The sequence below is a fragment of the Brienomyrus brachyistius genome, chromosome 1, assembly GCF_023856365.1.
Source record: "Brienomyrus brachyistius isolate T26 chromosome 1, BBRACH_0.4, whole genome shotgun sequence".
In the NCBI taxonomy this organism is placed as follows: Eukaryota; Metazoa; Chordata; class Actinopteri; order Osteoglossiformes; family Mormyridae; genus Brienomyrus; species Brienomyrus brachyistius.
In genome coordinates, this window is record NC_064533.1 from 12,197,129 (window position 1) to 12,214,035 (window position 16,907).

At 44.1% G+C, this 16,907-nt stretch overlaps 1 protein-coding gene across 9 annotated transcripts in view; it reads right to left on the reverse strand.

Annotated features, from left to right (window-relative positions):
- The window catches only part of sbf1 (SET binding factor 1), a 50,763-nt gene extending 34,264 nt beyond the window's left edge, over window positions 1-16,499 (reverse strand). For all 9 annotated transcript variants that reach the window (XM_049008394.1, XM_049008307.1, XM_049008038.1 and 6 more), the window contains exon 1: window positions 16,265-16,499. In XM_049008394.1, coding sequence (XP_048864351.1) covers window positions 16,265-16,319 — 55 coding nt within the window. In that variant the 5' untranslated portion in view covers window positions 16,320-16,499. The remainder of the gene's footprint in view (window positions 1-16,264) is intronic.
- Window positions 16,500-16,907: the final 408 nt, after the last annotated feature.

The following is a 16,907-nucleotide window of genomic DNA, read 5'->3' on the forward strand; positions in this document are numbered from 1 at the left end:
CCATGGGGTGTTCCGTACAGTGTTCCTGTAATGGGTACACCATGGGGTGTTCCGTACAGTGTTCCTGTAATGGGTACACCGTGGGGTGTTCCGCATGGCCCTCCTGTAATGGGTACACCGTGGGGTGTTTCGCATGGCCCTCCTGTAATGGGTACACCGTGGGGTGTTCCGCATGGCCCTCCTGTAATGGGTACACCGTGGGGTGTTCCGCATGGCCCTCCTGTAATGGGTACACCGTGGGGTGTTCCGCATGGTCCTCCTGTAATGGGTACACCGTGGGGTGTTCCGCATGGCCCTCCTGTAATGGGTACACCGTGGGGTGTTCCGCATGGCCCTCCTGTAATGGGTACACCGTGGGGTGTTCCGCATGGCCCTCCTGTAATGGGTACACCGTGGGGTGTTCCGTACAGTGTTCCTGTAATGGGTACACCGTGGGGTGTTCCGTACAGTGTTCCTGTAATGGGTACACCGTGGGGTGTTCCGTACAGTGTTCCTGTAATGGGTACACCGTGGGGTGTTCCTGTAATGGGTACACCGTGGGGTGTTCCGTACAGTGTTCCTGTAATGGGTACACCGTGGGGTGTTCCGTATGGCACTCCTGTAATGGGTACACCGTGGGGTGTTCCGTATGGCACTCCTGTAATGGGTACACCGTGGGGTGTTCCGCATGGCCCTCCTGTAATACGTATACCGTGGGGTGTTCCGTATGGCCCTCCGGTAATACGTATACCATGGGGTGTTCCGTATGGCCCTCCGGTAATACGTATACCATGGGGTGTTCCGTATGGCCCTCCCGCAAGGGGTGTACTATTGGGTGTTCCGCATGGCCCACCTGTAATACGTATACCATGGGGTGTTCCGTATGGCCCTCCGGTAATACGTATACCATGGGGTGTTCCGCATGGCCCTCCTGTAATGGGTGTACCATGGGGTGTTCTGTACAGTGCTCCCATAAGAGGTATACCATGGGATATACCAGTATTGTGATGTCTAGTCAACAGCTGGACTACAGGACACGACAAGCATGCCAGAAAACAACAATACAATTCTTGAAGCGTGACAGGTCTATAATTCAAGGTTCAAAAGTTCCAGTTAGAATAATGTGACTATGACAAAATGGACACAGTTCCCTGGGATGCAAAAGGACAGAAAGCTGACAAATGAAAAGAAAAGTGATGAATAACAGCTTCTTGGAGGAATGCCATGAGGTCTGATCGTTGCTCAATCACATACTTTTACAGTACCAGGGCTGTATTGGAAGAATGCAGGAACACATAAATCACAACAAAAAAACCTTGAGAACACCCCAATGTGACCATGCCTGTTAATGCTGTAATGTTTTAACAAAAAGAATCTGAAGGACTTGCTTAAAAGACTACTTCGAGTGGCTAGATGGTAAAAAGGAAAAAACAAACCACACACCCTAATATGACAATATAGTGAGAGGACAAGCATTAAATACTAACCGAGTCAAGACCCATTCTCATGTTCTGTTTTGTTGGGGGTGACTATGCCCATCACTTTAGCTACCTTCATCAGTGTGGGAAAGAGCAAAAGCATGCAGAAGCACTGATAAGCAGCAAAAAGGTTACACTGGAGGAAGAGTGTGTGTCATGTGTGCATGGTAGCAGTATCGTATTGTCATTGAAAAGTTTTACACGGCACAGTTCCATCATTTTGCAAATTTCAGCATTTGATAAAACTGCTATAGGTCTCTATCGTACAAATAAAAAAAACACACACACAAAACCACATTTATGTAGTAATGGATGTGCCAAATTTGGAGAGACAGTCAGTTGCGCTCGTTTCATGTGTACCTAACCTGGCAAGGCGTCCGTCTCTCATTGCCCCTGATTTATATATGAGGTTTAAAGATCGTCAGGAGGCTGTCATAACAGACATGACACACATGACAGTGATGTAATTTAGTGGTTAAGTTTTGTTTCACTGTTTAAAAATCGTGCTTAGACTGAATGCAAGTTCATTCATATTCCATCCCCCAGTGACGAAAAATAGGCTAGGCTAAACGATGAACAGAACTTAGACAAACATACACCTAACTTTAGTTATTTAATGTGGTTTTATGAACTTTTGCAAAAAAAATTTTTTTGAGGTTATTTTAGTTCAAATTCAATGATGGTTTAATATTTTTAATTTGTCGCCTATAGTATTGATACCAAGGTACCAAAGCTGGAATCGATATCAAAGTCAAAATTTCAGTATCGATTCAACTGTGGTGCAATGCCACCTGGCCGTAAACTAAGATGGACACAAAAAAATGGACCATGCTAAACGGATAGTGACAGTCCATAAAGTCACAGCATTCACCAAATCCACCAATAAATACTGACAATTCCACAAGATTCCAGGTATAAGTATAAAAGCAAGCTGCATTCTAATTCATGCTGATTCTGATATTCAAAATCGGTACTGCCTCCGATTTAGACTTATTAAACAAATTGGATTTTGGCCATATGTGACCAATCCACTTCTGATACTTACTTATTTAGTTTTCAGCAATTGGTAAAAACATAGCTACTATTTCTTGTTAAATCGATTTGTATAATCAATCTCACGACAGATCTTTCCTATTTTAGATGTTTTTTTGCAGAATCTCAGTCTGTTTGCCACTCAGTGGGCATGAGCGCAGTGACTCCCGCCTGTTGTAACGTCACCTGCATACTCTTTGCAGTACGAGGAGCGAAAGAATGTCAGAGGGTGATGATCTGGAAGTATTTTATGCTTTTAACCACAATTAGCAGCACAGCGATTTGCAAAACCAACGTTCTGAGGGGTGTTTGTAGCGTTTAGAGGATTATCCTACTAAACAAAGTGCATGCAACTGTGTGAGAACGTAAAAAAATATGAAAAAAAATGAACAATGGATGATTTTGGAGTTGCTGGGCTACTTTGCTCACTCGCTACAACTTCTGATACATGACGGGCTGCTATTGCAGCAAAATATGATGCTTGTTGCCAGTGGGAGAAAAATCGTGGGGCATTTTAAGCATTTGCCACTTGCGAATACTCGCTTGGACATTGGATATTCAAATTGAACTGCAAATTCCTCAAAAATGCTTAAAACGATGTACAAACGAGGTAGAACAGTATGTTTAACTAACATACTGTTAAACTAACAAAGCTTTTTTGGCATACATTTTTTCATTTGTATTTACTAGTTTAAAAATATTACTGAGATATAGTATAAATATATATATTTATTATATTAAAATATTAAAGTAAAAAGAGTTCTTGTATCAGAATCTGTATCAGTATTGGCAGTCGTGTATCGGAATCAGAACTGAAAAAATGTAGATCAGCCCATCCTTAATAAACCGCCCCACTTTTTTTTTCCGTGTGCAAAAAATCCACTTCCACCTCCCAGCACTTACCAAGGACTCTCTTCTCTCAACGTTTGAAAGAAGTGTTCTGTCAGAATCCCAACAGTATGAACCATAACAGAACGCATCTGTATCCTTAATACAAAAGTCATCAGTAATTTAAAAATTACATTTCCCAAATTTGGACAGTGGTTTGTATTTCAGACTGTGGTTTGTATTTCAGACAATATTCCCTAAAGGAGAGAAAGGGCAACTACCACAAAGATTCCCGGGTTTACTGCTTATGGACCTCGCTGAAACCAAGGGCTGTGGCTACTTCCTGCTCATTCCATTGTGCTTTGGTAGCAAAGCGACAGAATGCTCTTCTCCCATATTTTAGGCCATGCCGAAAGCAAATAAAATTGCTGCCAACACCTAACTACACTTTGGCTCTTTCAATCTACTTCACCAGACAGAAGTAGTAGGAATACTCTTTCTATTGGTAACAATCATACATGAGTATTGTAATATTAAAAATATCCTACATACTGCCGCCAGGATAAAAGTAAACAAGCCAAAAGTAGAGATGCACCGATCGACCAGCCGGGCACCAGAATCAGCCGATTTTTGACTTGAATCCAAAATCGGAATATCTACCTTAACATCGCATTCTGGGCTGAAGGAGATTACTCACAAGCAGATGCAGTGAAAATAAATATTAATGGGATCAGGTTGGGTCATGGAAATGTGAAACAAAGTGGTACAAATCAGGCACCATCATAAAAAATGCTGTCAAGTCTAATGCTGCTTATGCGCAGTTGCGCAAAGTGCTAATCGGGCATGAACAGTCAACATATTTTACAAAGCAAAGTTATCTGTAAACTTTGTCAGTCCACTTGGCACTTCTAGCGTTAATATGACAAATCGATTCAATCACCTTAAAAGGAAGCATCCAACAGAGCTTTGTTTAAAAATCATTACAAAGTATCTTTAATGCAATATTACATTGTAAATGGTGCCAATAGACAAATCCTTAGGCTTGTTGCAGTCTGAGTATTCTTGAAAGTACATTTTAAAATTGGGAACAAAAACTGCAATTCAGATCATGGGTCGCAACTGTGTTATAAAGATGGTGAAAATGATTTTTTTGGGAAGATCATTCACCCCTAAATTAAAGCGTATTTAGTGATTATGGTGAACTTTGGAATCATTTTGGATGACTGCCAATAATATATGCAGTTCCCACTCACCTGCTGTCCTACAATCAATGAGTCAATATTTACTTTCCAAAATACTACAAGACTGCCCCAAGCAAAAGGTCAAAACTGAATATGTAAATAAACATGTATACACAAAATAAAAACACACATACCCCCTAGAGTCAATAGAGATTTATGTTTCTGATTTCTGAAGTTAACACAAAAGCCACTTATACTCAACACAAGAAACTGGGATCAGACATGTGGGACACTGATGTAAGTTGGAAAAACAATCACCGTAACTCCCACCCTGCTAAGCACCAAGGGCCTTAGGCAGTGGGACTTTCAATTAACATTCATCAAAGCAGGAAAGCAGTGTGACTTGTCCAGTAAAAGTGATTAGCACTGCATTGCTGAATGCACTCATTCTGTGCGATCACAATGTAGGAACTGACATGTAGGAAACCTAAAGAAGCTCATAAGCCAATATCTGACACAAATGGCCTCCCAGCGTGCTTGATGCCCTTTGCCAGCTCCAGAAATTCTAATTTCACCATGTTCTGGGTCACATTACTTCCATAAAGTGAAGATTTGCAATGTACTTGGCATTTTTCATAGGCCTGTACTTCCGAAAGAATGAACAAAGAAGCAAATTCACGACATAAGCAAGGAAATTAACATTTTATAATTAAAAGTTTTGTTACCTGTTATTAAAGAACTACAGGATCACTACCCTGTGCAGCTCAAAACAATCCGAATAACTCACTCACACCACTAAAACAAGTCAATGAATGGTGCAAACTGTGTGACAAGCAAATTTCACACTGCTAATAACAGTTTAAAAAAACCTTTCAGGTGCCATAAATGGTGTTTTAGACTGCTTCACCATCCCCTTGTATACAGATAGTTCTATTAACTATATCACTTTAACCCCAAAGCTGAGATTTACTCTGAAAGGTACCATGAGAATAAAGCTCCCACGACAGAATGCTGCAAAGAAATCAAAGCAATGTTGTTTTATACAAGCAAAAGTGTTACTTCTTACGTCTTACTGTTACGTCTTATTAACCCTAAATTTTGCTAGTTTGATAATCATTAAAAAGTTATATGCCAGTATATAACAATATATATCATTCCTACCATCCAAATGTTAACCATCTGACTAAGCAGCTAAACCAGAAACTCTACCGTTGACCTCTGAAAGATGCCTAAAAGCTAGACAGCAGGGTTGTATTTTTTTAGAAAGAATAGAACCACTAACACAACACTGTTCTTCTCAGACTCCTGGTGTCAACAACATTTCAGAAAATGAGACTGTGGATCCAAGTAATAAAATTACATCAGGAGTATTCAGACACTCAATCAATGTCAAGCTTATCCAAGAGCATCCACTGATACCCTGCTGCTCATCTGAGTTACTATCAAACAAGAGTGCAGTCTAAACTGGGATTACTGCTACTGGTATGCAGTCTACCGAAGGGGCTCATTTTACCAACCAAAACAAACAGATCTTCTAAGCGAAACCCTGGCGTTTTTTTTTTTTGTACCACCAAAAAAAAGGACTTTTCTTGAAAAGCACAGTGAGCCCATGGAAGGAGGCTTTTCTGCTGCCTTTCTCCAAGCTGAAGAAGCAGAAGAAGTTGTTCCATGGGGTCACATGCTTCATGCAAATAAGGCGGCAAATGGATACAAAAGCAGGCTGTGACTGGGGGTGGCGGGCAATGAAGGGTAGTGGGGGAGGGGTAGCTGGCAAAAGACATGAATTAGATTATGCTCCAATAAAGGCAGCTCTGGGTGGAATTTTATGCAGAGTCACAATTCAACAAGTAAGCTTTTGAGGGCCGGAAGTGGGGGGGTTAAAAATAAGGCTCACACTAGTCCACAGCAGTCTGACCACATGGTGCAGAACACAGACACGCACACATAATAACGCGTGTATGATGCCGAGATCCAAAGAGCTGTTTAAAGATTACAACAGAACAGGCCCTTCTAGTGCAGTTCTAAAAGCCCACACCCCACAGACATGCACAGCAACAGGAGGCCAGAGCACTGGTCGCGTTTCAGGCTGCCAGACCTGAAACGGACGTTGTGGTGAAGGCCCGACTTCCTTTAGCTCCACTCCATTATGTTGCAGCTCAGCAGCAGGCGGTGGCACAGGTCCAAAGCAAACCTTGCTTATCAGAATTACTGGCTTGGCCACCTGTTCTGAAGGGAGCATGGCACATAGGTGCCCAAGGAGAAAGGCGGAGGCGTGCCGACTACATGATATTCTCATACGCCATCACAGTCCACTGTGCTCGGACGTCATCCCCCCCCCAGACTACGTAGTTCTTAACTGCGGCAATGAGTCAAATTACACCTGCCTTATAACCGGTGACTCATCTAGTAACCATGAGCATGTTCTGAAAACAGAATGACGGGTTCAATTTCTCCATTTAAAAGAAACTTGTGCTGCCTTCCCCTTTTTTTTTTTCCTGGCAAAATTTCACCCTAAAGTTCAGTGGCCCCAGCATGCTGTTGGATAGGCTTGGCTGTGTCCCAAAAAGGGGGAGACGAGGGCAGCTGCTTGGGTTTGAGGTGCGTCGCTCACCGCAAAACATCTGGCCTCCTGCACCACACAGCTGAACTAAATGATTTTTCCCGGGCCGGTGTGCCACCCTGTAGGGTACCGTGGGAACGACTCGTGGCTGGGGAAGGAATGTGTAGGAGTGAGCCCCCCCAAAATTCCCCGTTGGAGAGTGGGCCCCAAGGTTGCATGCAATTGGTGCTTGTAACATGTGACAGGCTTCCGGTACACTACATACACCAAATTACAGTCCTGATGGCAAGGACACACACATTCACAAACAGTGTCACTGCGTTAACACCATTCCCCAGCTACTCCACTGGATTTTATCAGCAGACCCATCAGACCTATATGAAGTCACAGCAATGCTATGATTTCACAAAGGCCAGTGCAGGAAGGCTCACCGGCTCACTACACAGACTACACGGCACCTCAATGCGCTGCTATTTCACTGTGACTCACCTTAAACCTGATCCAGACCAGACCAGTGCCAGGTCAGCTAGAAAGAGGACACTAGACATGTTCCCTATAGCCACAGCATGCTTTCTGCTGCTAGCACACACCCACTGGCCTTTTTGTTAGGCGTCACCTCACTGAGAACACCCACGTCACCGTGCTCACAGATACACTGGGCTCTGCCATATGAGTAACAGCAGTTGAACCTTTAAAGGCCCCTGCATGTACACGGTCTCATACAGAGGCCAGCGTACAAGATTCACTAATCTGTGTGTGAGTGCTAGTCAGCAAGCACAGGGTCTCAGAACACTCCAAAACTATGACCACCACAATTTACCAACAAATCAGACAAATCAACACCTTTACAATGCAAAAAATATACAGTCATCTGTGTTTTAAATACAAATTGCAAACAGTGAGCATCTGACCATTGAAAAGGAAAATCATCCTATGAAGGGCATGTTGTTGTGACGTGGCATAATGGCAACCATTTAGGTAACGAGGCTTAAACTCTAAATTTCTCTGTGTCAGCGGAGTATTTAATCATTCACAGAGTGAGCCTCTGTCACCAGTAAACAGGACCCAAAGAATCCTGTGGTGGCGAGACAAGGCACTCCCTGCTCTAATCTGCGGTCTTGCTGCTGGGTTACCCAGATGCTACCAATGACAGCAAAGGCAATTTGAGACCCACCCCTAGGGACTTCCGCACTGGCCATCAAAGATTCCAGCAGTCTAGCAGGACACAGCAGGCATGTGGAATGAGTGCACATTGGGAGCAGGGGCATACTCTGCAGTACCTGATGACAGCAAAAGTACTCCAGTAGTCTGATGGCTTTGGAGTCTGCTGAGCATGTCTTGAGAACAGACAGAATGTTATCTTGGGCAAATCAGAGGAAGCAAGTGAGGGAAAGCGAGCTGTCTTAGGAACATTCAAGCAGTCATCAGTCCAACTGTTGATTCTAGAACTGTTCAAGGCAACACTGAGCAAGATCTGAATTCACTTTGCACTTTAAAACATAAAAATGCACCAGCATAAAAGAGTAAATGGTGCGTGCTAGCTCTGAAAGTGGCTGTATTTTCAAGTACCAGGCTAAAAGAATACCACCAATCCCTCTCCATTCAATGCAGCAACTGAGTAGAATGGTTATGCAAGTTATGATGAATCAAGCAAGCTTGGCAGATGATATTCTGTCGGGAGGGGCCTGTGTCAGTGTGCAGGCAGAGCCATTGCCAATTGCCACTGCTAAGCTTTTATGTGTTTGTTTATTTTTTGGGAAGGGGGTATGGGGGTGCACATTGCATTGGCTGGGCAGTACAGTAGTACAGGATTGGCAAAGCAACCAAATGCATTTCTGTAGTGTGGTCACCATGTTTCTCTCTAGGTACTTGGGCTGGCCTTACCAGAGCATCCCGCTGCCCCCTCTCCCCAATACAGACTGAGACTTGCATCTTATGAATTGAGATAATACTGAGGTGGAACCATGCTGGCTGAGTTGCAGACTGATCTTTGCTTTCCTGCCAATGGATGTGTGCCATGTGAAAATGATTTAAAATCAGAAAAGAACACCAAGACGAGCCAGGGGCTTAGAGGACGCAGATGGCCAGTCCTGCTCCATACTGACTGCAACTAACTTCCTCACCACTCTGCAGATTATAAGTACCCACAATTTACGCATGACCAGGAACGGTGGGACACCCAGGTTTTAGCCTGACTAGCAAAACCTAAGGGGTTTTGATTTTTCTCTTACAGTGTCTTCTGGCTTATTCTCCCTGCATGATGCATGTTTATATATGTAAAGCATTCTGAGAAGGACACTATATTAGGAACAAAAAACACTTAAAACATAAAGCATATGAACAAGTTATTGATCAGTATTTGGGAGCTATAGATACAATGCGAGCCCATGACATTTCGTATAACACTCCTGAATATGCAGCTTTTTCTTGAGAGACTCACAAAAATGTCTGTCAATAGCCCATCTGCTTTTAACATTAATCTCCCACACTGCAAAGCAGTTTACCCCTCATTGCACTTCAGCTTTATATATCATTGTGCCAGGTCCTCACCGACTGCATCCTCAGGAAAAGCACCTGACCACAAAAGCGTGCCTGTGGTTATTAGGGGTAGCGCAAATGGTGCACAAAGCAGAGTGCTCAGCATGGAGGTGTGAACATATACTTGAGCGCTCAGCTACCTGAGCTCAAACGGCAGTTACACAAGGCAAGGCAGGGCATGGCCGCCTGTCACTTTCTAACACACAAGTAGTTTCAGTCGAACCTGAAAGTCATGCTTGACCAGGACCAACATCTCGTGATCATATGATTACACCCAGGTTGACGCAGGGTTGGGGGACTGATGCCCAACACCAGTTCTGGGTGTGTGCAGTGCGTGCCTCGCCCTGTGTTTGTGGTCTTTTCTCTGGGTACATTGCTCTCGGGCTGCAGTCCAAAAGCCTGGTGTCTCTGCGATGCTTTTAGTGTGTGAGTGGGTCCCCGGTCATGCACTAAAGACCAGAGAGTCCCTGCCTTGTGTCCCATTTCCTGGAACATGTTCTGCATGACCCTGTACAGGAGAAGTGGCAAAGGAGACAAATGGGTAATGAAAATGTACCCTGATGGCCTGATAAAATATAATATGTTGCAGCTATGAAATGAACTGCCAAATTGTCCTTGAATTAAGCTGAACATGTTGCTGACGCTGCTTTAGAAAAAAAACGTATTTTATGTTTTATGCTTGTTCACAACTCCTGCTCTCAGAACACCTCCAATCTAACACCTGTGTGCTTAAGCCACGTCATCAGGAACTTACTTTATGGGGGTGGGGGCTGGGGTTGATAATTATTATATTGAACTCTATCTGAATTGCTGCTGGATGACAATTAGTTCCCCCTGGGACCAATACAGTTCTGTTTTATCTTATCTTAAATAAATACATAGGCTAAGTACCTCCCAAACTACAACAGTGAGATCCTGCAGTGCAATAAGGACAGGAGGAGACTGAATGAAAACATTTACGTTACTCTTATGTGGCCACCCTGAGGATGTGGACATGGCGGCAGGAGGAAGTCATTAGAACTAGCATTAGTGTTCTCTGGAGACTGGCAGAGCAGACCCCAGGCAACCCAAATCGATCTCATAGCTTGTTTATGTGTGGAATTTCAGTTGCCCTAAACACCGACCGTCCCCTTAGAAAATGTGCCATGAAACTCAATGCTCTAAATGAAGTTAATTAGCAGTCAGCAGCAAGCTAATGATGAAAAAGTCTATAAAGTCATTTCAGATAGAGACAGCATATCAATCCAAAACAAATCAGCCCTGTTTGTAATGGTAACTAACAATCATCACAAACACAAAAGCTAGTTCCCTTAGACAACATAATTTCCCAGAAGACAAAAAAAAAAATCCATTAAGGACAACCTCTGGCTCAGGTAACAAATACAATACCAAAAGAAATACCAAAATAAAACAAGATATTATCTTAGTTCATATTCAATTTCTTAGACTCCAAGGGAATGCCCCTGACCAATACAACATGGAGCAGTAAAAATCACTCTGGAGTTCACCTGCAGTCTCAGAGTACATCAAGCAGAGAGCATAATCCCATTGATCCTTCCACACCCATCGTGATCATCCTTCAGAGCTTTAATGCTTTACCATCAATATCATGGACTGCACCTTCTACTCAGTAGACAAGGATAAATAGTCTCCCCCATTTTACCACATGACCCAAACGTTAGCCAGAGAAATAGTTATTTTTACTGCTTAGGTTGCCAGATTCATCACCTGATCTAATGTCTGTCACCTATACAACTTGAGCAGGTCACATTTTGCCTGCTTGCCATCTGATGCACAATAAAAGATTTTGAATGGAGACCAATAGTATTCCTTACTGGTCTTAAGCAATGCGAGCTCTTTGGTGGTGACGTTGCACAGAATCCCAGCATTCACAGCTAAAATGAAACCTCTCAGTTAGTGTCTCATGGGGGATTTGATAGAGGGGAAAGTTGAGGAATCATTGTTATATCTCACATGAGGGTTTCGATTTAAAACTGAACATTTAGAGCACTTCATAGAAATTATTACATACAGCTACTCTGCCTGAAAATACCAAGATATAGTTTTCGGTCCACCCAGCCAAATACACGTTATATACGTGGCGGCTCTATCTTTCTCTAAATCAGCAGCAACAACTTACAACTACACAATAATTAAAAATCAAAGCAGGAATTTTCCAGCCTGACACCCAAAGACAGCTCTCTGTCCCATCCCCATGTCTCCGACCCTTGGTGGGACTGAAGACATCACATAGAAGCAAAAAATACCCAAGCCAAAAGAAAAAAAAAAAAAAAGCACACAACCACCACCATTTCTGTTCACAACAATAGCTGGAGGAGTTCCCCCACCTTGATTGTTTTTCCTGTTGTAAAGTTTTTCCGTTTGATTCAGTTCAGTCATCACTCACCTCAGATGTGGGGAGCGTGACTACCTCATGCGCTTACAGAAAAGGAAGCAGACGTTGTGACGCACTCCGTGAGCTAGCCTCAGCTTCCTGCCGTCCCCACTCTCTTCCTCCTCCACATGTTAGTGTCCACACTTAGGTGCGCAGTCACCCCCACCCTGACCCCTGCACATCTCCAGCAAGTTTCAAGACAACTCCTACTGATAAAAAAAAGACAGAGCCTAGTCCTTACCAAGAATTCAAAGGCTAAACAGTTCAGTCAACTTCACCAAGAATGACACCTGCAGTGGTCGCTGGGACTGGCATGATGACATGGCTGACCGGCTCACTGAACTCATGTGAACCCATTGACCAGTGAACAACCTGGAATCGCTACAAAAAAAAAATCACCTAATTTCAAAGTGAACAGAATTCCGAGGCTTCCAATTAGTCACAGAGACCTGGCCCTCGGGGAATCTGGAAAGTACCCCACGCGATAACATCCTCACACCGCTCTTCATATCCATTACTATTTTCATCTCCTCCTACACATGTGAGAAACACTCTCTCAGATATGTGGTGAGACAGAGCAAATGGTTTAAAATTTCTGGCAATAGTGTCTGCATATTACAAAAAAAAAAAAAAAAAAAAAAACAGTAAATCGCATAGATCAATGAAACACAAGGGAAATGTATCCTTTTCCCCCAAGAACCACAGCTTCAAGCTTTCTCAATGACTATACCGGTGCTACCCAAACCCCCAATAACATGCCAAGATAAACAAAGCCATTCACAGTAAAAAGAGTAAACACTGAGCAAGGAGCTCCATGCCAGCTCACTAGCTTAGCTAGCTAAGCAGCTCCTAGCTAGTGAGCAGTTAGCTTTTTTAAAAGATGACTGCATTTTAAGTCCATCCACCGCTTATTTGTCCCAGTTCTCCAATGGCAAAAAAGAGTACTCTAACTCTCACTGCATTTAGGAAATACCATTGTTAATGTGGGGGCTAAAATTATTTCCCTCTTAAAACATTTGCCAACCCTAAGCACTCACTCACTGAACCTGAAACGTGTAATAAGGAATGAATGCTGAAAGCAAAAGAAAATAAATAAAATTAAATAAATACTGGGATGTGGACAATTCAACCACATCTGAGTGTTGCAGTTGCATTAGATGACAATTTCTGGCTGCCAACAGGCCATATAAAATGCGACATGCCAATAGCTCAACCAAATAGCCCAAATAACTGCTAGGCTTACAGTATTGTAAGGAAAACTACTTCCTGGTAGACGCTGCATTCTCCACATTCCACGGAAGACCATTGAAGTGTGCAGCTTTAACGTGACAATAACCGCCCATAGGCGGCCCCCAAGGCGTGCTCAGTCCCAAAGCACCACCCATAATCACGAGGCAAACGAAACAGCCTGACACTGACTCGTTTTGGTGAGGAGAGGCGGTGCCGCACATGGGGAGTTGGCCTGTTGGCCCCACCAGGTCATTCCATCTTGGACAGCAGTATAGAGACTGCAGGCTGGTTTCCCTGCCTTGCCTGCCAGCAGAGCTTGCTCCACAGCCACAGTGCAAAATCCTTGGGGGGGGGGGGGGGGGGTTGAGCAGTGCAACATTCAAGCAGACGCCTAAAAATGCTTAGGGGAGGACTATGCAGAAAAACAAGCACCTGTGGGACAGACACAAACAACGAGTATACTGACAATACAAAAGCGCGAAATCCCAGGGGAAACCTGGACAGCCAGCGAGGACAAAACCACTACCTTTTCACGTTCCAAAAACCTCACTCACACAGTCATGCAGCCACTCCCCAGTGGCCCTGCTGCTTGTTTTCCCCATTAACACACACTAGAACCAATGGCTGTCGCTCTTCCCCTACTGCTGACGGACAGACAGACGGACGGCCGAGACTCCCCACTGAGGATCTGAGAGCATCAGCTATTTTTGACCACAGCTACAGCAACTTTTATAAGAGGAAGCTTAAACGCAAACAAAGTCCAAGCACACATACTCAGTGCACAAAGTACTGGCAAAGGCCTCAGTCCTGCACGAGTAAACCAGCAAACACAGTGAAGTCAGGGGGGCTTTACTGACCCCAGCCCTCTGTCTCCAGACGGCTGGCAATGCTGACATCCTGAGATATGTCCTGTGAGCAAGAACGCGGGAAATCATTCCAGCCCAGCAGTGCGCTGGTGAGAACTGTCTGTCCACTCTGAATAATGAATGTGGTCTTTCTGTGCCCTGCGACGAGAGCTTGGCCCAGGCCAAAACGGGGAAGGCTGGTTTTGCAAAGCGGCAAGCGGGCAGAGACAGGACCTCTGGGAATGACTGCTGTATTGTCTCCCCCCCATAGCATTCAAAGACCAGACACAGAAGAGAATCTTGGACTCGCACTGTAAACACTCCCCCCAACCCCCCCCCCCAGTCTGCTTTGTACTTCCTGTTTGCATGAAGAGCCTCTCAGATAGACAGTGTGATTTGTCCCTGGCGATCTCTTTAATGCACTGAGGAGAGAGGCAGTGCCACACCCCAAAAGTTACGGAGTAATTCCGAGCCTTCACACAGCATTCTGAGCCTTTCTGTTTAATGATAAGAGTCTGTGATTAGAACAAAACAAAGGATGTCACATGGGTTCAGACAACTACAACACCACAGGCAGGAGTAATCCATTGAACCAGAAAGCTTCTGACCAAAATGCCAGCTTTAATTTATAATGAACTTGCTAAATCCTTTGCAGAATAGCTGTGCTGCTTATGTTTACCTTTGGCCTGCAAAAAAACTATTTAAAGGAGCAGCTAATAGTATATAATATTAAAGCGGTTTCAACCCACAAGGTAGCTCCTTTTAGTTTTCACTCAAACCATAAAAGAAGTACCCAGGCCCCCTATGCCTCCCAGTCACAGACATGACACAGTGATTTCAGTTCACTCTTTTCACTGCATCCAGGTCTGTGCTAAGGGAACCACAAACCAGAGTTAGATAATTCAGCTCAAAACAGTAAAAGTCCAGACCAAGATTTTGTTTCAACCAACCAGTTCAGTATAAAGAGTCACAGTCAGGGAGTACTCAACTTGTTGAAGGAAACAAAATCTTGATCAGGACTTATATACTGGACTTGAACTACCCACCTCTGCCAAAAGCCTTTCAGACATAATGCAGAATAAAAAAATGCCAAACCTATACAATACATGGGCACATTGTACATACTTGTGTATATTTACAGTCAAGATTAATTAAAACCTTAAACTGAAATGTCTATATTATACTGCTACTGATGTTTAAGCAGCCAAATATCACAAGCAATTTGCCGCTTTTAAAATTTCCACTGCGTGAGTGGAAAGCAGATGAGCCACTGTCTTTTTTCCCCATACAAATTTAAGGGCAGAAACACTATTCGCGAGAGGGACATTATGCAGCATGCATTCAGAACTGCCGGCCCAATCTTAGGAGTTTCAAAGAGCCTGTTGAGGACGTTTTTATGAACCACAGTCTGAAGGCAGCATGACTGTTTTCCCCCATTGTGACAAGGCACCCTTGGCTATGAATCTAGACTACAACCGTGAGGAGCATCAGAAAACGATGTCAGCTCACCGCATCACAGAACGGCAGTCCTGATTTCGGCATTTATATTCACTTTTTGGGTTAGAGGGATGAACCAACTTGCTTATTCCATACGTAACTTTTCCAGCGACAAGACTCGTTAACTAAAATTATTTCGACACGAGAGTTCCAAGAGCAAAACCGAAAACCGATTTTGACCGCTCACAGTATGGACCGAATACATATGTTAACACAAACTTAGCAGATTGGCGGTGTATTAAATTAATACCCTCGCCTCAAATAACTGCCCCGCGAGCTAGCGGTCCCCACGCGCGGATTAATCCTCGCGCAGTGAAGCTACGCTTAGGCGGTTTACAGGGTCTAACGGGTCGGCTAACAAGGCTAGCTGGCCGGTCCAATAAGCCTGACACGAGATACAACGCCCAGAGCATGACAACTGTGCCAGGATGAATCTGCAATCAGACGTATGCGTGCCATTATTATACCGTTCCGTTTTTTTGCATAATCTAAACAAAGGACCATGATTTATTCCTCTCCGACGAGGCCCCGGATATCCGCGGTTGATATTTGAGTAGTGGTGCCTTGCGGGGGGCCTAGAGATAGGACATTCGGTTTTGTCCCGGCCTGGCCCGTCCCGTCACCGCCTCCTTTCCACCACCTCCTGTTTACTATGAGCCGTCCTAAACCCACTCAGAAAAAAACAGTCCCCGGTCGCTCACCTCTCTTATCGAGGTCGTAACCGATCACGACGAAGTAGTCGGCAAGCCTGGCCATGTCGATGCTGCGGGAGATCACGGCGTCGAGGCCCAGTCGCTCGCTTTCCTTCTGTTGCTTAACGTAGTCCGTTCACATTCCGACGGCGGGGGAGACACCGCCAGCCATAGCAGCATCCTCCCAGCAGCGGCTCGCCGCCATACTGTCAACGTTCTCTCGCGCTGACAGACCTACGGAGTCTGCGCAGTGCAACGCAGGGCGGGGCGCTCACGACCGGAACAACGAATCAAGGCATATTTCGGCCGGTTGGAATTGCAGCCCGGTACATAAAGAAAAGAAAACGAAATAAATATTATGTTAAATAACAAAGGGGATGTCCCGTGTATGTATAGTGCCCTATATTTCTGTAAGTGCATGTGGATTTCAGCGACCGAACAAGGAAGAGTCGATTAACTAATGTATCTGTTGGTGCCTGCCACGTTTTTAACATGCTGCTACTTCAGAACGTGTACTTCTGTATGGTGTTGATATTAAGTCATTTTAAATAGTTTCAGACCAATATTTTATACTCTTATTTAGTAGCCCTCATGCCTTCGTTAACTTTTGTTTCTGTAATCGTTGATAGGAATTACGTGTAATCTTTTGTTA